An 18,309-nucleotide genomic window follows, 5' to 3' on the forward strand; every position below is an offset into this window, starting at 1 on the left:
ATAAGAAGGGGCGGCCTGTAAGCGACAAAGCACCTCATGGTATCACCTTGTCCGCTATACTCAGAATCGTTGTCCGCTGAACCCTGGACCTCCGTCCGTCGCTCCGTCGGCTACTCTAGCGATAAACACAGATGGCTCCGTTCGCCGAGTCTCAATAAACCCCAGACTAATGGCATGTATACACACCACATCACACAAACAGCACGTCGAGAGAGCGCACTGACTGAGCCCGAGCCGTCCCCGGGCAGACTGGGGATAAAAACGGAACAGAGCGACTGATACTGGGTCGATGAGGCGATGGGGCATTTTGGAGAAGAAAAAACACCAAAGCGCTACAGGCTATACATATTGGGGTAATATGCTTCAGATAGAGATAAGTAGCAAAGTAATAATAAATCAGCCTAAGCACGGTGATATAGCGAATCACCAGTTTCCTGCTGGTTCAATATCAATTCTCTGAAAATAGATACTTCCTGTCGCGGCTGGTCAACCGCGCTGAGCTGTGATAAGACCAGCGAGCCAGCGGCCACCAAATCCAAACGCATTTACGCTGACGATAATTACATACAAACATGTGAGCTGTGATTACATTAGGCGCATCTCACATTTCACGACTTCATTGAACCATAGAAGCGGAAAAGAATCTGTCATGCATAACGCACTATGGCGACCAAATGCCAACATCATAAATCGTTGGCACCCGTCCATGGCCCTGAGATATCCGGGCCCAAACCTTCGCCTATACTACTCGCAATGAAACGTGCTACGATATTCGCCACGATTTTCCTCCAAGTCGTGACATTCCTCTCAGAGGCAGGACAGTAGTGGCGCGCACACGTCAGCAGGAGACAACTGTGGCGAGGTCGGCGGTCGTGAGACGCATGCGACGCAGTCGTAACTCAAAAGTAACGCTGCCCCGACCACCACACACACTCAGACGCTTTTACAAAGCGGGCGGCGACACCAGCGCTGTGTCATCCACTAGACAGAATAACTCGTCCCAGTTCGAAATATTATTTACATAACTCGTTGACGGAGCTCCTGACCAGCAAAACACCAGACGAGGTCACTCCGATGTCAGCAGGGATAATTTCGGCCAGGACCACCGAGGGAGAGCGCGGCAGACCGCAGCCTACGCAGGAGCCGCCGGGAAGGTATGTGGCTTTTGCGGGCCCGACTTGCACCACTCATTTTTCACCCGATCCGATCCAGTCGACAAACACCCAGCGACTGCAGCCCAAGACTGATAACGGGTCGTAAATGTTGGGACAAAAACTGACACCAGCTCGGCACTCATCAAACGAAGCCACTTTTAGGGGGGCGCACTGCGGACCGCACAGGTATGAGACGTAATATCACCAGGGGAATCATTGGTCGAGCACAGCCCAAAACGTGATTAGTCAATCAAAAACTATATAATAATTGATCAACTGCTGCACGGTGCTAACAGTAATGTTTGTTTGTATGTTTTCCCGGAAAGTGGAGCAGATACAGGTAGCGCCATGCTCATACCACGCAATGATGCTAATCCATAAAATAATTAATTTGATGTGACACAATGATACGGATGACGGGAACACTGCTAGATTAATTTAATACCTCTCATTTATACCTAAGATGACTGAAATAACAATAAAATAACAAACGAATCAATAAAAACAAGTATAAGAAGAAAAAGAACGGGCACAAGCGGACATCTTATCCCTACGACTGCACGCGGACAGACCGTTTTATTTTACTAAACGATGAACACAAGCAGACTGCGTACCAGCAATGATAGCAAGATATGGCTAGACAGTACATAGAGCGTATTGAGTAAGGCTACACTTATTGAGGTGATATTGAGCTGGCCCAAAATCATCGACGGTGATAAGTTCTGTCAGTTTTCCAGGGACGTTCAGCCGTCGGGTGACACCACTACTAAACTTACTCCATCGCGCGTCCCAGCTCGAAAAATGGATGGAGCTGGAGCCGCCTGGATGTGCCGTCAAAACTCTAAAGCCTGCAGGTAACCGCGATCCTCGAAACACTCACCAACCACTTTCATCGCTCATAAAGCCGCTTTGAGCTCGCTATACACACTAGAGAAACTACCCAGCGCCATTGCCTCTCGCCAACACATTTCAGTCCGTAACTATGAAAAAAAAAACTCAACTCTCAGGTCACGAAGGCCACTACGTCCTGCCTCACCGAGGACAAAACCGTGGCTTGGGAGGCACGAATGAATGGATGGGCGGCTGATGAATGGATGGGTGCCACACACCAGCCAGTGACAGGCTCAATAGCTTCCTCACCCTCGGGGATGGAGGGAGGACGAGGACAAAAATGGAGCAGTCACCATGGCATGCCAGTTGCCACTTAGACCACAAATCAACAGCTCACTGGAATGGTAATGAAATCAGAAGTTTTAAGCATGGATGATATATAATATAGGAAAATCAAAAGGATTGTACATTGTACAACAACGAGATGTGTCTGTTCGTCACTTTCGTTCTCCTTGACTGAAAATCATTCAATTAAATGAACAGGCAAGCATACTTTTGGCAAAAGCGTTCCATTACACAAAACATTTTGTAGGGGAATTGAAATTACACCACGGAGTGAGCAGAAGCGCCATTTTTCTGCCACATCCTCAGAGCAGACGCCCTGCCCGGCGACCATAACTCCTCTCCGGCGGCGTGCCCCAGTGGCGGGTCACGCCGACGGGCTGTCCGGTCGCCACCGTGTCGCCGCCGGTGACTCACCAGGGCGGCCGCGAGTCTGGCCGGCGACCGTCCCTCCCGGCGCTACGCCCCACACAACCCTTCCCCGGCCGACGCCGACAGCCGCGGGATAAACACCAGCACACCCAGTCCCGGTGGAACTAAGTCCGAGTCACCGGCACTGCTATCGGTACTACCTCGACAGCCACGACCATCGCTGCCGTGACAACTGCCATCAGCAGCATTTTCGTCACCAACAGGGTGCTGAAACCCTACACTTTCAATAACCGCCGCCACCGATACCACCGCCGCCGGCTCACGCGCATCAAGTGACATGTCCCAATCAGCAGAGTGAAAATGCTGAGCGTGCTACCACCGAGCTCTGCTGAGCCGAGCTAAGCTGGCCGGAGACAGAGACAGGGGAGGGAGAGCAGAGACGGAAACAGACACTGAGAGACAGTCGGAGACAGAGCTCCGGCGAATAGCCTCGTATGGCGACTGCGACAGGCCGCCATCTGTGCGTACGTGACCCAATCGCCGCTGGGCAGAACGGAATAGCGGCAGGATGGATGGCGTTCATCAGCAAACAATCCCGCAGATCCACGGAAATGGCGTCTGTGCGTGAGGCAGACAGCATGTGGTTCTATGGAGAGGATAGCCGACTTTGTTTGTGTGTGGCTACAACAAACACCTTTAGGCTTCTGGTGGCATGGGCCTCGAGGGGACTGCAGCTGAAAAATAGGAGCATCTAATGCAAAGAAACACAGAGCCTGGAAAATGGTTTGTGTCCTAGGAACTGAGCTTTTAAAGCACTTCAAATACCTACCTTATAGGTACATGACATATTACCAAAGCTGAAATTAAGAAGAGGCTATAATGAAAATTTAATGACATTTGGCCTGAAGAAGCAAAAGACAGTGTTATTTTCATGCTTCCTGAAGTAGTTAGGGGATGACTCAAAAATTTCAATCCTGATTACTGGCAAAACAAATAACAATTATAACAAGAAACTCACCAGGAATCATTACATTACAATCTCATCTGGCACAACAGAAATTTGTCTGACCTGGGCAGTGAGCAGTGCAGACTGGAAAAAGGGCATTTGATTACTGATGTTTGCACTTGGAGTTGATAACACACAATGCCATGTCATGCAGATCTCAGCATTGCAGAGACATATTTAATTTATTCACAGCTGATGACAATACAGGAAATAAAGCAAACTACCCACATAAAGGATTTCAGGGGGATGATGTAGGTAGGTAGTGCGTATTAAATTGAGAGAATGGAAAAGAGGTTTCGATCAATTCCTTCAAGAGGCTGGAATAAATCATGGCATTACCTATTTCACTCACTGAAATATTGATTGTTAAGTGACTTCTAATAAATGCATAACTATAAAGAGTTATCTGGTAATATGGAAAAGCATGGAATGACAGACATTTCAAATTATTTGGGGAGTAAAACACCAATGATTGTCAAGAAAGTTATGAACACTGAACTCCATAACGTTCAAATTTCAAGTTAGTTTCTTATTAGCTTCATATCACATTGGTTTTTTAGAGTTTCATCCAGTCTATATAGCTTGTTGACTGGCACAGCCCAATGCCTCTGCCCAGTTCACCAGCAAGGAATCAGTCATAGCCTCATTGGTGGCTAGTCTCATGCCCCGCCGTGTTACACATTTCACCCAGGCCAGGCACAGCTGCCAGCCAGCCTTGTGTAATGGTTGGCTGGCAGCCATTACAAAGGCTATATATGTTCTTCATATTTGACAGTGTCTATGTGTTCTAACCCACCCTCCTGCAGCACTTACACTCAGAGCTCACTGCCACTCTGGTTCGTAGTCACACAGTTCATCAAGCCATAGCCCATAAGGACTTCAAAGCAAATGAAACAAAGACTATCAACTACAGTACATGCATGGAGGGACTTACCTTATAAGATAACTATGCCGCTTTCTCGCTAATTGCTCAGTGGAGTTGCAATTAGGCTGCTCCTCATACTGGCGCACATCCAGAAACTATAGCACTATCCAATCACCTCAGTGGAAAGATACACTGACGCTGAGTGGATTCTGCCACTGATCACTTCAAAGGTCGTGTATATTATCAGCTTTTCACTTATTCTTCAACGCAATGGCCATAAAACTCACTTTCCGCGGGCACCCTCACATCCACCGCCTTCCAACAACAACAATCGCAAACTGCAACGGCCAAACCCATTGCGCCGGAAACGTCTCACCATAAAGCTGCCATATGTGCATGCTTTTTGTTTCCCTAGAGCGTAGTAGAAATAAACTACATGTAGGGGTTTTTGTTGTCAGCCCATCAGATAAATTATTGATTGGCAAATGGCAAACCTTTGTTATTATGTATTCTATGAATGCTGCAAGTCTTCACTTTTCACATTATTTCCTTGCATCGTGTTAGTGCCTTCTGTTAGAAATATTGGGTCGAAACGTCTAAAGAAGAAAGATACGGGATGATACGGTTTTACAGAGCTTTATGCGAGCGAAACGGTTATCTTGGATGCGAGTAGGCACATTTCTCGTGTCTATTGCTTAAGAGGGGCCTGGACACTGGACTCTTGGAAAGGCGAAATGTTCTTACGGTCTCTGCTCCTGTTCCTCTGCAAACATTGCAGTTTAAGTGTCATCTATAGCCGTACGATCGAGTCCGGCTTCTTACGACTTTCCATTCAGCGCAGGTGGCGTTACTCTCGTCCCGAAAGACAAGCGACCTCGGCGAGGCGTCAGCCGTCTATTCTCTCTCAGAGGCTCGAAAAGGGTGATCATGCTGCTCGTACAAAAGGTTAGGAAGTGACAGAGGTGCTCTCAATGGATTTGATGAGCCGTCAACGTTACTCGTCACACGTCATTTTACCTTCGAAGGGCTCAAACGGGGAGAGGGGTCAGACGAGGCCGTTCGGAGCTACCGCAGACGTCGGTGGCAGCTCGGTACAGCAGCACTCTATCCGCGGCCCAGACCCCGCCCTCTTCTCTTCTCTGATTGGCTGAGAGATGACGACCCCGTCCTGCCTGGGGGCCCACCGGGTCAGAGACCTTGCCCCAGTCTCCGGTGACCTGCGCTGGTCGGCGGCGCTGTCCGGGTGGCGTTCTGTTCGTGATTTAGGTTTTGAAACGTGGCAGCTAAGTCCTTAAAAATACCTGTATACGGTTTTTAGCTTTATTTCGTACCACTTTTTAAGGAAGTGAATTGTGAATGGGACTGGGCGCATGAAATGAGTGAGTCATTCTATCGAAATTCGAAAGATGTCTATCAGTCGTCTGGTGCATCCGCGAGCGCCGGGAGCGCCCAGAAAGCTTCTTCGACCCCGGCAGCTGCCCTCTCCGAGTCGACCAGCAGCAGCAGCAGCAGCCGCAGCCGCAGCAGCCGCAGCAGCAGCAGCAGCCGCAGCAGCAGCAGCAGCAGCAGCAGCAGCAGCAGTGACAGCAGCGCAGCAGGCGCCGACGGCTGCAGCGGTCAGCATGGCGACTCCACGGCGTGTGCAGCGGACTCCATCCCCGCCGTCCCGGTAAATGACCGGAGAGGTGCAAATGTGGCTGGAAAACGGGCGTCTACGTATGTGTCGTCTAACGGGTCTGTCGATGACACGAGAAGGCTCCCGTCTGACAGCAGTCGTGCGACCGACGGTGCAGCCTCTCGCGATGGCTGCGACCACAGCCAGAGCTCTCTGGGAGGTGTGGAGAGGACCGATGCCGTCGAGGCCTCTCATGCTTACCCTCAATGGAGACACGTAGCCGAGCAGGATCATCCGGTTGTCAGAGACGGTCTAACTGAGGCTCACAGGGTAAGTTGAGTGATAATGCGGGCTAGTTGGTACGCAAGTCCGGCTGTACCGTTTAACTTTTTCGGTTTCGGTTACGCTATAAATGTTAAGTTATGTTATAAGGTAAATGCTAGTTAACGATCATGTTTGTTCATGTGTTAGACGGTGCCAAAGTGATGTTCTTATAAAAATATTTAAGTTCGTTTAAGGTTTTGTTTAATTCTATTCGACTATACGGCACACTGTTGGGCCACGTACCGCAGTTTTATTCTGTTTTATGTCATTTGTTTCTTTATTTAATTAATAGTTCATTTTTTACTAGTCAGTGAAGACTGAGAGGAGTCGGGGACCATAATCGATACCTTAGCTCCTCTGTAGAAAGTGCAACATATTCGGCGTGCCAGTGCCTGCCTGCTGGCACAACGACACTCAGCATGTCAGCCAGACTGACGGCGGCTCCTCTTCCTACAGCAACTCGTGCGTTCCTCCTCCGTGAGCGCATCCTGGCCTCCGTGGATCACCCGAGAGGACGGCCGCACCGCTGAGGAGAACGGATGGGAGGACGAGCCGAGGACTCTGCAGCCAGAGTCGTACCGCTCCTCCGCTCCGGAACTGAACCAGGACGCCGCCTCCTCCACCCACACTCTGTCCTCGGACAGCCGGTCTCTGACTATCGTCACTGACGAGTCGCTACCAGAAACCGACCTCAGCTCGTCCTCGGAGGAGACCACAGTTCGAGAGGAGCCGGGCTCGGGGGATAGCTCGATCCTGGCCGCTGGAGATGATTCAACGGCGGTAAGTACTGATCCGAACCGGAAGTTAACGGGAAGGATTGCAAAACTAGAGGGAAAGGCTGTGCCTGGCGTAGTGACTACGAGAGCGAAAGGGCACACTTATTGATGCTGACTGCTCAGTGCTCATAGTGAAATCTGAGTTTACCCACTTCAGCCAGAAAACGTGAAAGAACTTTTGAACATAAGGCTGCTGGCCAAGCCATTGACTGGCAGTTTTGTTATAACTACAATCTACATTTTAAAACTAAGCATTTATCTAGAGTTATTATCGATGATACTGATCAGCGTACTGAAATATTTTCGGATCTGAGCTCTGAACCCCAGTTACAAATACGGCGTGAAATATCTTTCGCCGGCAAGATAAAAACGAAAAAAATATAGTTCTAAAATCATGCTGAATTGCACGGAAGACTCATCGACCAGCCTCTTTTTTTATCCAGCAATCCTCGATGCAGTAATAACTTTGTCTTTGTAAACGGCTATACGGACACATTTACTATGTTTTACTACGACGTGTTATGTGTTCTTTCAGCGACGTCCGTCTGCAATCCGGGCTCCGAACATCTCTGCTCAGGCCCGGGACAGCGGAACAGAGCCACGGACAGGACTCAACGGACGGCAGTCGGATGAAGGAAGGAATAACGCTGGCGGCGCTCAGCAGGGACGGGTTAATGACGGCAGCGGCACACCTGGCGGAGACAGGGGTACAGTCAACGCACAAGGTGAAAATTATCATGGCGATGAAGACCAAAATGGAGCACGTTTGGAAGACGATAGCCTTAGGCATCAAAACGGTGACTCTGGAAACACAAATAGGATGGGATATAACGACCTAGATGCTGTTTATCGGAGTCATTTCGGTTCGATCCAAGGAAGACAGGCCCTTACCAACTCGAGACCAGAGAGACCGGAACTCGGCGGCTATGAGTGTTACCCGTCAAATAGCACGGAACTGATTTACCATGAGGCGAGGCATTCCGGAACGGCGAATATTGTGGGAAGGAACTACGGCAGCTTCTTTCGGGATGGTCACAGTGGCTTCATGTGGGCTTATGATGCCGTCGAACCAACCGGTGACTTCCCGAGTCATTTGGTCACCATCCACAGCGAATCGAGCCCAGTTCCCGTGCAAATCCGCAGCGGGACAAACCATCCCCCCGGGCCGAACCACGAGAAACTGAGTAATGTCGGACCAAGCCACGCTGGACCTAGCCACGTCGAACCAAGCCACATCGGATCTAGCCACTCAGGACCTAGCCAGCTCGAGCCCAGTCACATGCTGCTCAACCACGCCGGGTCGAGTAGTGTGGGTGTAGCTTACACCGAGTTCAATGCCAGACCAAGTTATGCCGAACCGAGCAACTACGAACCAAGCCACGTCACTCTTAGCCGCACCGAGCCAAGTAACGCAGGACCAGATCACCACGGACCGAGTCACGCTGAACCGAGCGGTGTCTGGGCTCCGCACACTGACCAGAGCCACCAAGGAGCGGGGTACGGGGCCGTGAGTCGACCTCTGACGACCCCGGTGACCTCCGACAGCAGTGAGACGTCCAGCAGCGGCACCCCCGGCCTGGTCATCGTCACCGATGAGGAAGAGGGAGAGGAGGGAGAGGAGGTGGATGTGGAAGCCGGTGAGGGAGCGAATAGCGCCGACCTCGCTCGCTGGAGGGTCGCCGCCGCCGACTCAGCGCTCGTCGCTGGCGATGAGGTAAGTTCGGATTTGGTTTGTCCGAGAATAGTTTAAAACGGATCCTTGGAGGGCCTGAGAATCGCACACAAAAGGTGTGCTGGCTTTGAACTTTTGCCTGGTACTCAGGTAAACAATCATTTGGTTCAGCTGTAACACTTACATAATAAGCATTGCTCTATAGTGGGACGACGGACGTCCTAGACGGTTTCTCTTATGGTGCATTTAAACGACTTGTCTATCATTCACATTGTAATAAGTGACACTATTATAGTTGTCAATTCAATATAAATTCAGTTGATGTGAATGAACAGCTATCTGTCCATTCCGATATACCTACATCATAGATGTAGGTATCTAATTATGTCAAAATGTTTTCTTACGCCATAGGTATCGCGGACATGCGGAAACTGCGGCACCTCAGGACGGGAAGTAACCTTTATCAAGATACAAGGTGAGGAAGGAGCAGCCATGTATTTGGAAAGTTGTACTGGAAGTGGACACGTTTTTTACTGCAAGGGTTTTCTTTACTGGCTGTCAATATTTGTTGGCATGCGACTTACGAGCAATTACCTTCTTATGAAAATATGTAAAATGTAGCCCAGTATGACTAAAAATGTAAAAAGTGTAGCCCAGCATGACTAATGACTATATAGTATGCAATATGCAATTGCATTGCATCACAATATAAACAGACGGGTTCGCTAAATCGTCAAGGACAGTTACTAGGCAGTATATAACCGCCTTTTATGTATAGTTATGGTAGGTACCCAAGTACTGATGCGTCCCTCATGCGTGGTTTCGCAACCTGCTAACCTCATTTACGAGATTCAGAAGTTATCTAAAATGACCAGTTAGTTGGTACCCTCTATCTCCTAGTCAGATTGACTGACCGAATTGCGCACACATTTGTTTTTGACTATATCAATATCGCTGCTCCGTCCGCAGGCGTACCGCACTGTTTAGCGTGCTACAAGTACAAGAGACGCAGGGGAAGCCACCGACCCCAGTATCTATGGAACAGGCCAAGGTCAAACAGAGGTAAGAAGCCTAAAATAATAAAGGTAATTTAAAGTTCGTCCTCTTGTGAACGTCCGTTCCCCGGCCCTTTGACTTTATCACGGCCTTCGTTACGTCACACTACACGGCTAAAGCAGTGCGGCACAGCATCCACCCAGGCGCTTTAGGCTGCTGCCATCTAGCGGCTGGAATGGAAGCTTCTATATGTTCTGCGGTACAGCCTATCTTCAGGCGTACAACGCTAGAGGCATCTAGCGGCGCTAGTATGAACCACTCAGCGGCAGCGGCGGAACCACAGGCGAACGATGCATGAACTGTGGTTTTTGGAACCTGACCGTTCGGGACAAGCGCTGAACAAAAAGTTCATTATCGTTTTACGGTTTTACCGAGCGACTTTTGACTGCTGACATTGCTGTTGTTTGCACCTATTTCCCACTACCTATGTATTGTTTTCATTGAAAGCTGAATTGGCAAAAAAATTATGTCGACTCTTGATGCGTGAAAACATGATCGATCTACCTTCGCCTATACACATGGGTCATGACCTCAATTCTCTATAAGGTGAGAAAGCCTGAACGTTTGTCTGAACCATTTTGTTCCAACTTCCAGTCGCAACGAGCAAGTCACCAGGCCGTTCCGGGAAGAATGAAACCGAGGCGTCTTCTCGACAACGAACACTTAAACGAAAACAAACGCCTCAACAGCCAATAGCTCAACAACAACAATCACCTCCTCGAGAACAGGCACTCACGGTAATAAATGTCTCTGGGTCTTTTGAATTAGGCATAGCCACTTTGCAACAAATTCGATGACATGGGATTAAACGTCCTGAATAAGCGAATTAACACCTAGTTATATAGTTAAATTGCGCCCTATTTATCATTTTAAGGATACCAGATTAGCCTGTAAGATCTAAATAGGACGAGTACAAAAAGTTATGACATTTTGGAAAAGATGTCGAGCGCTTTCGCCTGTAACAGTGTGACAGTGAACTTCCGCAAATATTATATTGTTCTTGCTTGCTAAGCACTTTGAATGGTTAGCAGACGAATGATAAAAGCCTAAGCATAATGATACAGTTAATCCGAAAAAATGTTAGAGCCTTAGTTGGTAGACTGAATGTTATGTTCTCTCCCCAGGCGCCATCTGTACGGGTTCGAGTGGTGTCCCCATCGCTGAACTTCTACGGCAGCACAGGTGGCAGTGAGCCGAGACAAGATCGAGGAGCCGCCCGTCGCTCGGATTCATCTCCCAGTGGCGGACCTCGCAGCCGTCAGCCGAGAGACGGGCAGCAACATGAACTTCAGGGCAACCAACAACCGTCCAATGGACAGGAAAACGGGACGAACGGGACATCAGGCAGCGAACCACCGGGTGGTCGACAGCACGACATAGCACGTCAGGCCAACGGACAGCGTGTCATCGGAGCACAGGAAAACGAACAACAGCTTGCCATTCAAGGGCCGCAGGACAACGGACACCAAAATCAAGCCCGTCAGAACAACGGGGAACGGGGCTTTGGCAGGCATGAGCGCCATGGGCCATGGCGACAGGACGTCCGACAGGAGCTGGAGGGCAACGATGGACAAAATATCGCACAACAGGTCATCAGACAACGGATCAGACAACGGATCAGACAACGGAATATCGCTCCTCAGGGCAGCGCAGATCAGGTCGTCGCACATCAGGGCAGAGCACATCAGGGCAGCGCACACCAGGGCTTCGCGGATCAGTTCGCCGCTCATCAGGGCTGCAGACCACGGACTGTTCGCCAGGATGGTCATGGGGGCAGAGAATCTGGGCAACAAAGCCATGAACAGCAGGGTAGTGGACACCGTGACAGCAGCTCCCGAAGGAACGGGTCTTGCGACTATATGTTCCAGAACATCGGCGAGCGAAGTCACGAGAGACGAGACACCGAACAGCAGAGTCGCGAGCGACAGGGCGATGGAAAGCCGAGCCATGAGCAGCATGATTTCGAGCAGCATGATGACGGGAAGGACACCGGACAAGAAATCTGCGAAGAAAACGTCAAACAAGAAGAATGTGAAATACAGGAGAGTGAGCAACACGATGTGAACAGCCAACAGCCCAGTCAGCATCACGAACAGAAATACGAAGATCAGGACGAAAAACCTAGACGCGCCGCAGACCACGACGAAGAACCTAGGCACGCCGATGGTCAAAACGTACAGCCAGGGCGCGCTTATGGTCAAGACGAGCAGCCCAAGCGCGCCGAAGGTCAAGGCGAACAGCTCAGGCGCGCCGAAAATCCGGACGAAGCACCTAGGCGGCCCGATCCAGGCGTCCATCCCGCCGCTGAGCAGGCGCCGAACCGGTGTCAAATTTTCTGCCGGGGCCAAGAAGATGACTTACTTGAATTATGGCGGAACGATATGCTACGACAGCATGGGAGGCTGCCGCTGTGGGATGCACCGGATCCATGGGAGAGAAAATTCCTCCATACGCTGCCGTGGGGGCTGCCGATGCCGCCTATGCCACCGTATGGGCTGCCCCCGCGGCCGGGGGATCCGCCTATGTCACCGTGGGGGATCGATCGGCGGATAAGCTGCGGGCGTAACGACAGACGGCTGCGAAGGTGGGAGCCTCACGACCGGCCGCTGCGACAGTGGGAAGTTCGTCACCCGCTGTGGCAGCTGAGTGGGGCAGAGCACCAGCCACTGTGGCCGCAGGGAAGGGCTGACGGCCAGCAGCCGCCGACGGGAGCTGAGGGTCAGATGTGGCCGCCGAGGGAAGCTAAGGGTCAGCAGACGCGAGGCGTGCAACTGTGCCAGTGTCCCGAACAGATAGAATTGCTGGCCAGGAATCTGCAACGGCAGGTGCTGCGACTGGAGAACGAGTTGCTGGGAATGAATCACAGGATTGAAGCCGAGGACCACGCAGGAGACGCTGAGCAAGAGGCGAGTGATGTTGAGCTAAAACCGAGAGACGCCGGGGAAGGGGCAAGAAGCGCCGTGAAAGCGACAGGAGGCACCGAACAGGATGCAAAAGACGCTGAGCAAGAAGCCAGAGGCGCCGAGCAACAGGCTAGAGACGCTGAATGACCCGATGCTGATGTTCGCGACGTACCTGACGACGGCGCAAGGGATATCGTCCAACTATCGCACGGCCCGTAACGTCGATGTTTTCGCAGCCATGACGGCGACGACTGTGACCTAGGATAGGTCTGGACTGCGGGAAACTCCAGACTGTTGCTCATATTTTTAGATGAACATTTCGCTTGGATTCCTTTGGGCTTTTCCTCCTTTCATCTTGGCGCGATCTTTCAATCTCATTCTTTTAACAAACCAAGCTTCAAAGTTTCTCAGTTTTAGTTTATGACTCATGCGACCAATAGAAGTTTGATCACGATACAGAGCTCCGCAGTTCGCCGCCGTGTGTCGATGATGTGGAATGTTTTCGGGGAACCACTTTCGAGCGGCAACTGCTCAAATAAAACATTTTTATGCCTGTACTGAAGCAACGTTCGTGTGCGTTGGAAAATGTATCCACTGTCGGCAATAAACGGGTACCACATCACGGAACATGAAGTCGTTTGGAGGAAAAATACTCGAGTCGAAGTGTTCCAGAGGTAATAGTTTTGCTATAGACCTTCGTAGACAAGTTCATAGCACATTAGTAAAGCGAAACCCAGGATAGCATGAAAACCTTGGTCATGTTATTCACAGAAGCAATACCATACCCTATCGCCTTAAGGATGCAGGTGTTCGTTTGAAAACATTCATTAGCTAACGCAGATATCCCGAGCGTGAGGTCTACCCGGACACGGGTATAACGAGCCTGCATTCACAGAAGTAGGATTCCGCGAGTAACACACTCGCATACCTACTAAAAGTTTATATTCATACCGTTTACGGGCATCAATATGACATTGCAATGCGTTGTTATACTACAAGGACCGTATCACAACTAAGGATACCAACACTGTGCACCCAACCAATCACATTTACCATAGATATTGGCGATTTCCGCGATAAACTTATTTTTATGTCATAGAATTAATGGAAATCGACTAGAAAAACTAGCCATGTTGTCGCTCTCGCACACGCACACGCGCACAACTACGCACCGGGATTACCAACCATGCATAAGCTCGTTGCATCGCCTGCGCGTTGTCGACTCCCACCTGCACCCCAGTCCTGTCGCGAGGCACCAACCGACCGATAAGCCCTGATCCAGTCCGCACCACACACCGCGCTCCAACCTATGCCTCATGCGGAATCACTCACGCAAGATGAGTGATTCGCTTGTGGATTGTCTTTGTAGTGTCGTGTCACCAAGCCTAGATATATAAGCCTGGTTGATATTTGTAACTAATTTAATACGTATCGGTAGTGACATACGTATATCGTGGGTTCGCTTACAATCAGCAAAAATCATTTGTCGCTACTAGTTTGTACGCGTCAGCCGGCGAACACGACAAACCAGTCCCCCGGTCACCAGTGCAAAAATGCCCACCGTTCGCACACGGACACACCCAGCCACCACGCCAGCATCGCTCTGGCTGCGCCCATGACACACCACATTCCCAGTGTCCTTTCACAATCCAGCCACCACCACTGTACCCATCCCCGCTCCGCGCACACTCCCATAGCGTCCTCTCGCCATCACGATACCACTCTGACTCCGGGCACAGCCATCGTACTGGCTCCGCTCACGATATCCCCCTCACTCGGATCGTTCTGTCCTGGGTGGTATCAGCCGGTCTTTCCACGTGTTATTCACTAACAGGTTGTAGTTCACATAGCTACAGTATTTCTCCGTCAGAAACGGAACGTAGAACGCGCGCAGTAACCGGTTCGATCGCGACGCGTCTAAGAAAGGTGTCGAGTGCAGCACTGTCCAGCGGTGTGGCTGACGCGAGTACGCCGGCTCACGCGGTGAGGCGGGAGTGTCGGCGTCCACGAGGAACTGGCACTGAGTCGCGGACACGTACCGACTCGGCTCTTCCGCGTTCCGGTCGTTGAAGCCGTCTCGTTCGATGCGAGTGCCATTAGGCCCGGCGGCGTAGTATTGAGGCAGCTGCCCGCGGAACTCTGATTCCAGGAAGCCCAGACGCCACTCGAGCTCTGGGATGAAGAAACTGGACGGGAAGCGGTACCACTCCTTGCCAACGCACACCATGAGGGCCTGGCGAGGTTTGGTCATGTCCTCGGCGGCCATACGGTTCAGTTCCATGAACACGTCGAAGGGTGCGTGGAAGGCGCGGTACTGGCCGACGATCCTGGATAGGGAGGCGGTGCCGTATAAGGCCAGGACACTCACTGCAAGCCAGCCGGTGCGCTGGAGGTAATGAGACGCCTTGGCGCTGACCAGCAGGTGGTACCACAGCTTCTGTAACGAGTCCAGGCACACGGCCGCCGCCAGACACAGCAGCGGGTACGCCGGGAACAGGAAGCGCTCCTCCTTGTGTGCCTGGGCGCCGAACACCGCCAGCCAGAGGTAGAGAGGCAGCAGCCCGAGCCAGCTGGGCAGATAGAGAGGGCTCTTACGCGGCAGGCCGATGATCAGACTGACCAGCGCGCAGGCTGGCAGCGCCGCCAGAGCCAGCGGGAAGCCGATGTTGAAGTTGAGCAGGCCGTTCACCAGGTAGTACGACAGAGGTTCCGTGCCGTACAGGTTCGCTCCCGTCTTCGAAAACACGTTGTAGGTGACGATGTTCAGTGGCGCAGACACCAGCCTTCCGTACAAGTCCGAGTCGATCTTGGTCATGGGCGCCACGAGTACCACCAGACTCACCAACGACCATTTGACGAACAGCCAGATCTGACGCTGTCGGAACAGCACGTCCAACGCGATGGGTGCACCCAGCAGGGCAGCGAACGGCCAACCGAGCAGGGTCGACACGGCGGTGGCGAATATGGCCAGCGGATAGTGTTGACGGAACCAGGCGCCCATCGACACGAGCGTCATGTACATGGCGAAGCTGGAGGGCAGGTAGGCAGCGCTAGCGATGAACATCCCCGCCGACAGCACCAAGAAGCCCAGCGTCAGCCTGCCGATGTTGGCACCGAACTCTCTGCACACGCCGCGGTAGAAGTACACCTCACATAGCGAGCACGCCAGGCCCAGCACACAGCGCAGGAAGTAGAACACCAGCAGACGGTTGCTCTGGAGCAGGGCGGCGTACAGGTGCGCCGGCAATGCGTGCACTAACAGGTAGGCGTAGGAGCGGAGCGCGAACCGCGGCGCGTACTCCCAGGTCTGCAGGCCGGTGCCGTAGAGCAGGTAGTGCGTCGGCTCCCAGTAGTTGAACGTCTCGTCGCAGTCCTGGATGTTGTTCCAGATGGCGGCGCAGAGTCGGGCCGAGAGGATCACCTTGAAGGCCGTGTAGCCGCTCGGCGTCCACGGCTCGAGGCCGGACGGTGCCAGCGGCGGCCGCGGCGGTGCCGAGGGGGGCGGCGCCGCCGTCTCGCCGCCGGCTGGGTCGCGGCTCTGCCGCTGCTGGCGCAGCTCCCTGCGCATCTCCTTCCGCGAGGCCGTCTTCCGGTTGCGGGTCGGCGGTGCCATGATTATTGAGTTTGACGGATGTGAGTTTCTCTGACTACTTCTGCCTTGTTTTATTCAGCTGAATGCAGTGGCTCTGATATCAGAGCCAGGGAAATCTATCATTAAATCAACCTCTCCATCAAATCTGAGTCATCAATAAGCATTGGCCTTTCTTCTCTTAAAGGTTTTGTTGAGTTCAGACTCATCACCTGATAAAAAAACACAACATAAATATCATCACATAACGCACCTAGCTTTTTTTACAAATCAGCAGTTGTTAATTATATTGTGGCTGGCTGGATAAAACTTCTAAGTTCAAAAAAAACATTAAAACAGATTAATAATGAACTACCTGGTGCCAAAACATGTTAATGAAACAGTACACAAAAGATCAATGGAAAATTACTGAAAAGTCCAGGATCCACAGTACCTGCTGCTACCTACCTATATTCAAAATTTATCTCATCAACTTCCATCTACATTTAGCTTGACTTCCAAACAATCCAAGGTGACTGAGCTGTTTGGCAACTGACACTAGGACAGTATGTTGTACCTACTTCTCTTATTTCTACTAGAGACAGACTAGACTGGTAAATGTTTAATGATAATTTGCTTAAATGGTAGCCACTCCTCATAGCTGGTGGTGATGGATTAGGAAAGAGCTTGTATGCACCTGGAAAACAGTGAACTTTGACCAGCAAATGAACAGGGTCTTGCCTCTCTACATTTGACAACCACTTTGTGCTCTGGCTCAAAAGTCACAAATCAAACAAGGATAAACACTACCAAGATCAGCAGTGTATGAGGTATGAGCTTATCAATGATTAGATAAGGATTAAGAATTTGATACCTAAAATTTTCAAGCTAAATGAACATCAGCATGTGTTGTATGATGAGCGAATAACATGTGTCAACAAAGCAAAATAGAACATGTTGATTGTTGATGCATGCAGCAAATCCATTTCAAGGATTGTCTAAAAATCAACTACCACCTGACCTAAAAATTAAAAGGAGGGATGACACAGTAACAAATCAAAGAGCTCAACTGAGTCAACTGGTCATGCTTGAGGTCGAGGATTGATTTTTAAGCACACTAAATTCAAATTACGTAGGTGAGCATCTAGGAAAAACTGGCCCCTTGTTCCTGGAACGTAGAGTCTAAAGAAGCTCACACAGTCTCAATTAATCTTTTCTAATTCATTATCCTAAAAAATAGAAATTACATCAGCGTAACAACATATTAGTCAAATTCAATCTCGATTTTGTCAAGCATTGGCATTTGGCACCACTCCAGTTACACAACGATAGATCCTTTAACAGCGGAAAACGATCAAAATATAGCGAAGCCATTCCAAGAAAAGATCTTGAGCACAGCAATAAACTGCAACAGAAATTAATATCAAATTAAATTAATGTCAAATAACTAACACACCATGTCAATGTAATACACGGCCCGCCGGTGAAAATTGTTGCGCCAGCCAATGTCGACAACGCGTCATGAAATGAATGTGTAAAGGGCGGCTTCCATTTTACCCAAAATTTTACCTCATCTTTCCATTTTCCTTCACCATGGATTCACAGTACGTAATCCAGCTCGCGCAATCTGCCCTGTCACGGATTAGGATTACTTCCTCCATAGTCCTGCCCTGTTACTTTGCATTCCCTCAGTCAGTATAATAACGGCAGACTTGCCGTAATCTCTAAGGTAATCTCATTTTTCAATGGCATTGATGTTCTGTTAGTTGCTAGTTGCTACACTTTCGCGTTTTCGCACAGAGCCAAAACATTTATTTTTTAGCAG

General features: G+C 50.5%; 3 protein-coding genes across 4 annotated transcripts in view; 1 reads left to right on the forward strand and 2 right to left on the reverse strand.

The window, feature by feature from the left end:
- LOC122378355 (kalirin-like) overlaps positions 1 to 4,925 on the reverse strand; it is a 207,648-nt gene extending 202,723 nt beyond the window's left edge. For both annotated transcript variants that reach the window (XM_043359329.1, XM_043359328.1), the window contains exon 1: positions 4,640 to 4,925. The gene's annotated coding sequence lies outside the window, so the exon portion shown is untranslated. The remainder of the gene's footprint in view (positions 1 to 4,639) is intronic.
- An 854-nt stretch (positions 4,926 to 5,779) lies between these two features.
- Positions 5,780 to 13,543, forward strand: LOC122378358 (serine-rich adhesin for platelets-like). Its single transcript, XM_043359332.1, has 7 exons — positions 5,780 to 6,515; positions 6,966 to 7,289; positions 7,821 to 8,999; positions 9,369 to 9,432; positions 9,927 to 10,019; positions 10,608 to 10,750; positions 11,138 to 13,543. The coding sequence occupies exons 1-7, from the start codon at positions 5,946 to 5,948 to the stop codon at positions 13,061 to 13,063; spliced, it is 4,299 nt and encodes a 1,432-aa protein (XP_043215267.1). The 5' UTR covers positions 5,780 to 5,945; the 3' UTR covers positions 13,064 to 13,543.
- Positions 13,544 to 13,655: 112 nt separating this feature from the next.
- LOC122378359 (alpha-1,2-mannosyltransferase ALG9-like) lies at positions 13,656 to 18,011 on the reverse strand. The gene is made up of 2 exons (XM_043359333.1): positions 17,941 to 18,011; positions 13,656 to 16,717 (listed from the first exon to the last, which is right to left on the reverse strand). Exon 2 carries the CDS (start codon positions 16,527 to 16,529, stop codon positions 14,688 to 14,690), a length of 1,842 nt encoding a protein of 613 aa, XP_043215268.1. The 5' UTR covers positions 16,530 to 16,717; positions 17,941 to 18,011; the 3' UTR covers positions 13,656 to 14,687.
- Between the last annotated feature and the right edge of the window lie 298 nt (positions 18,012 to 18,309).

The sequence above is a fragment of the Amphibalanus amphitrite genome, unplaced genomic scaffold (genome assembly GCF_019059575.1).
Source record: "Amphibalanus amphitrite isolate SeventyFive unplaced genomic scaffold, NRLGWU_Aamphi_draft 000058F_arrow, whole genome shotgun sequence".
Classification (NCBI taxonomy): Eukaryota; Metazoa; Arthropoda; class Thecostraca; order Balanomorpha; family Balanidae; genus Amphibalanus; species Amphibalanus amphitrite.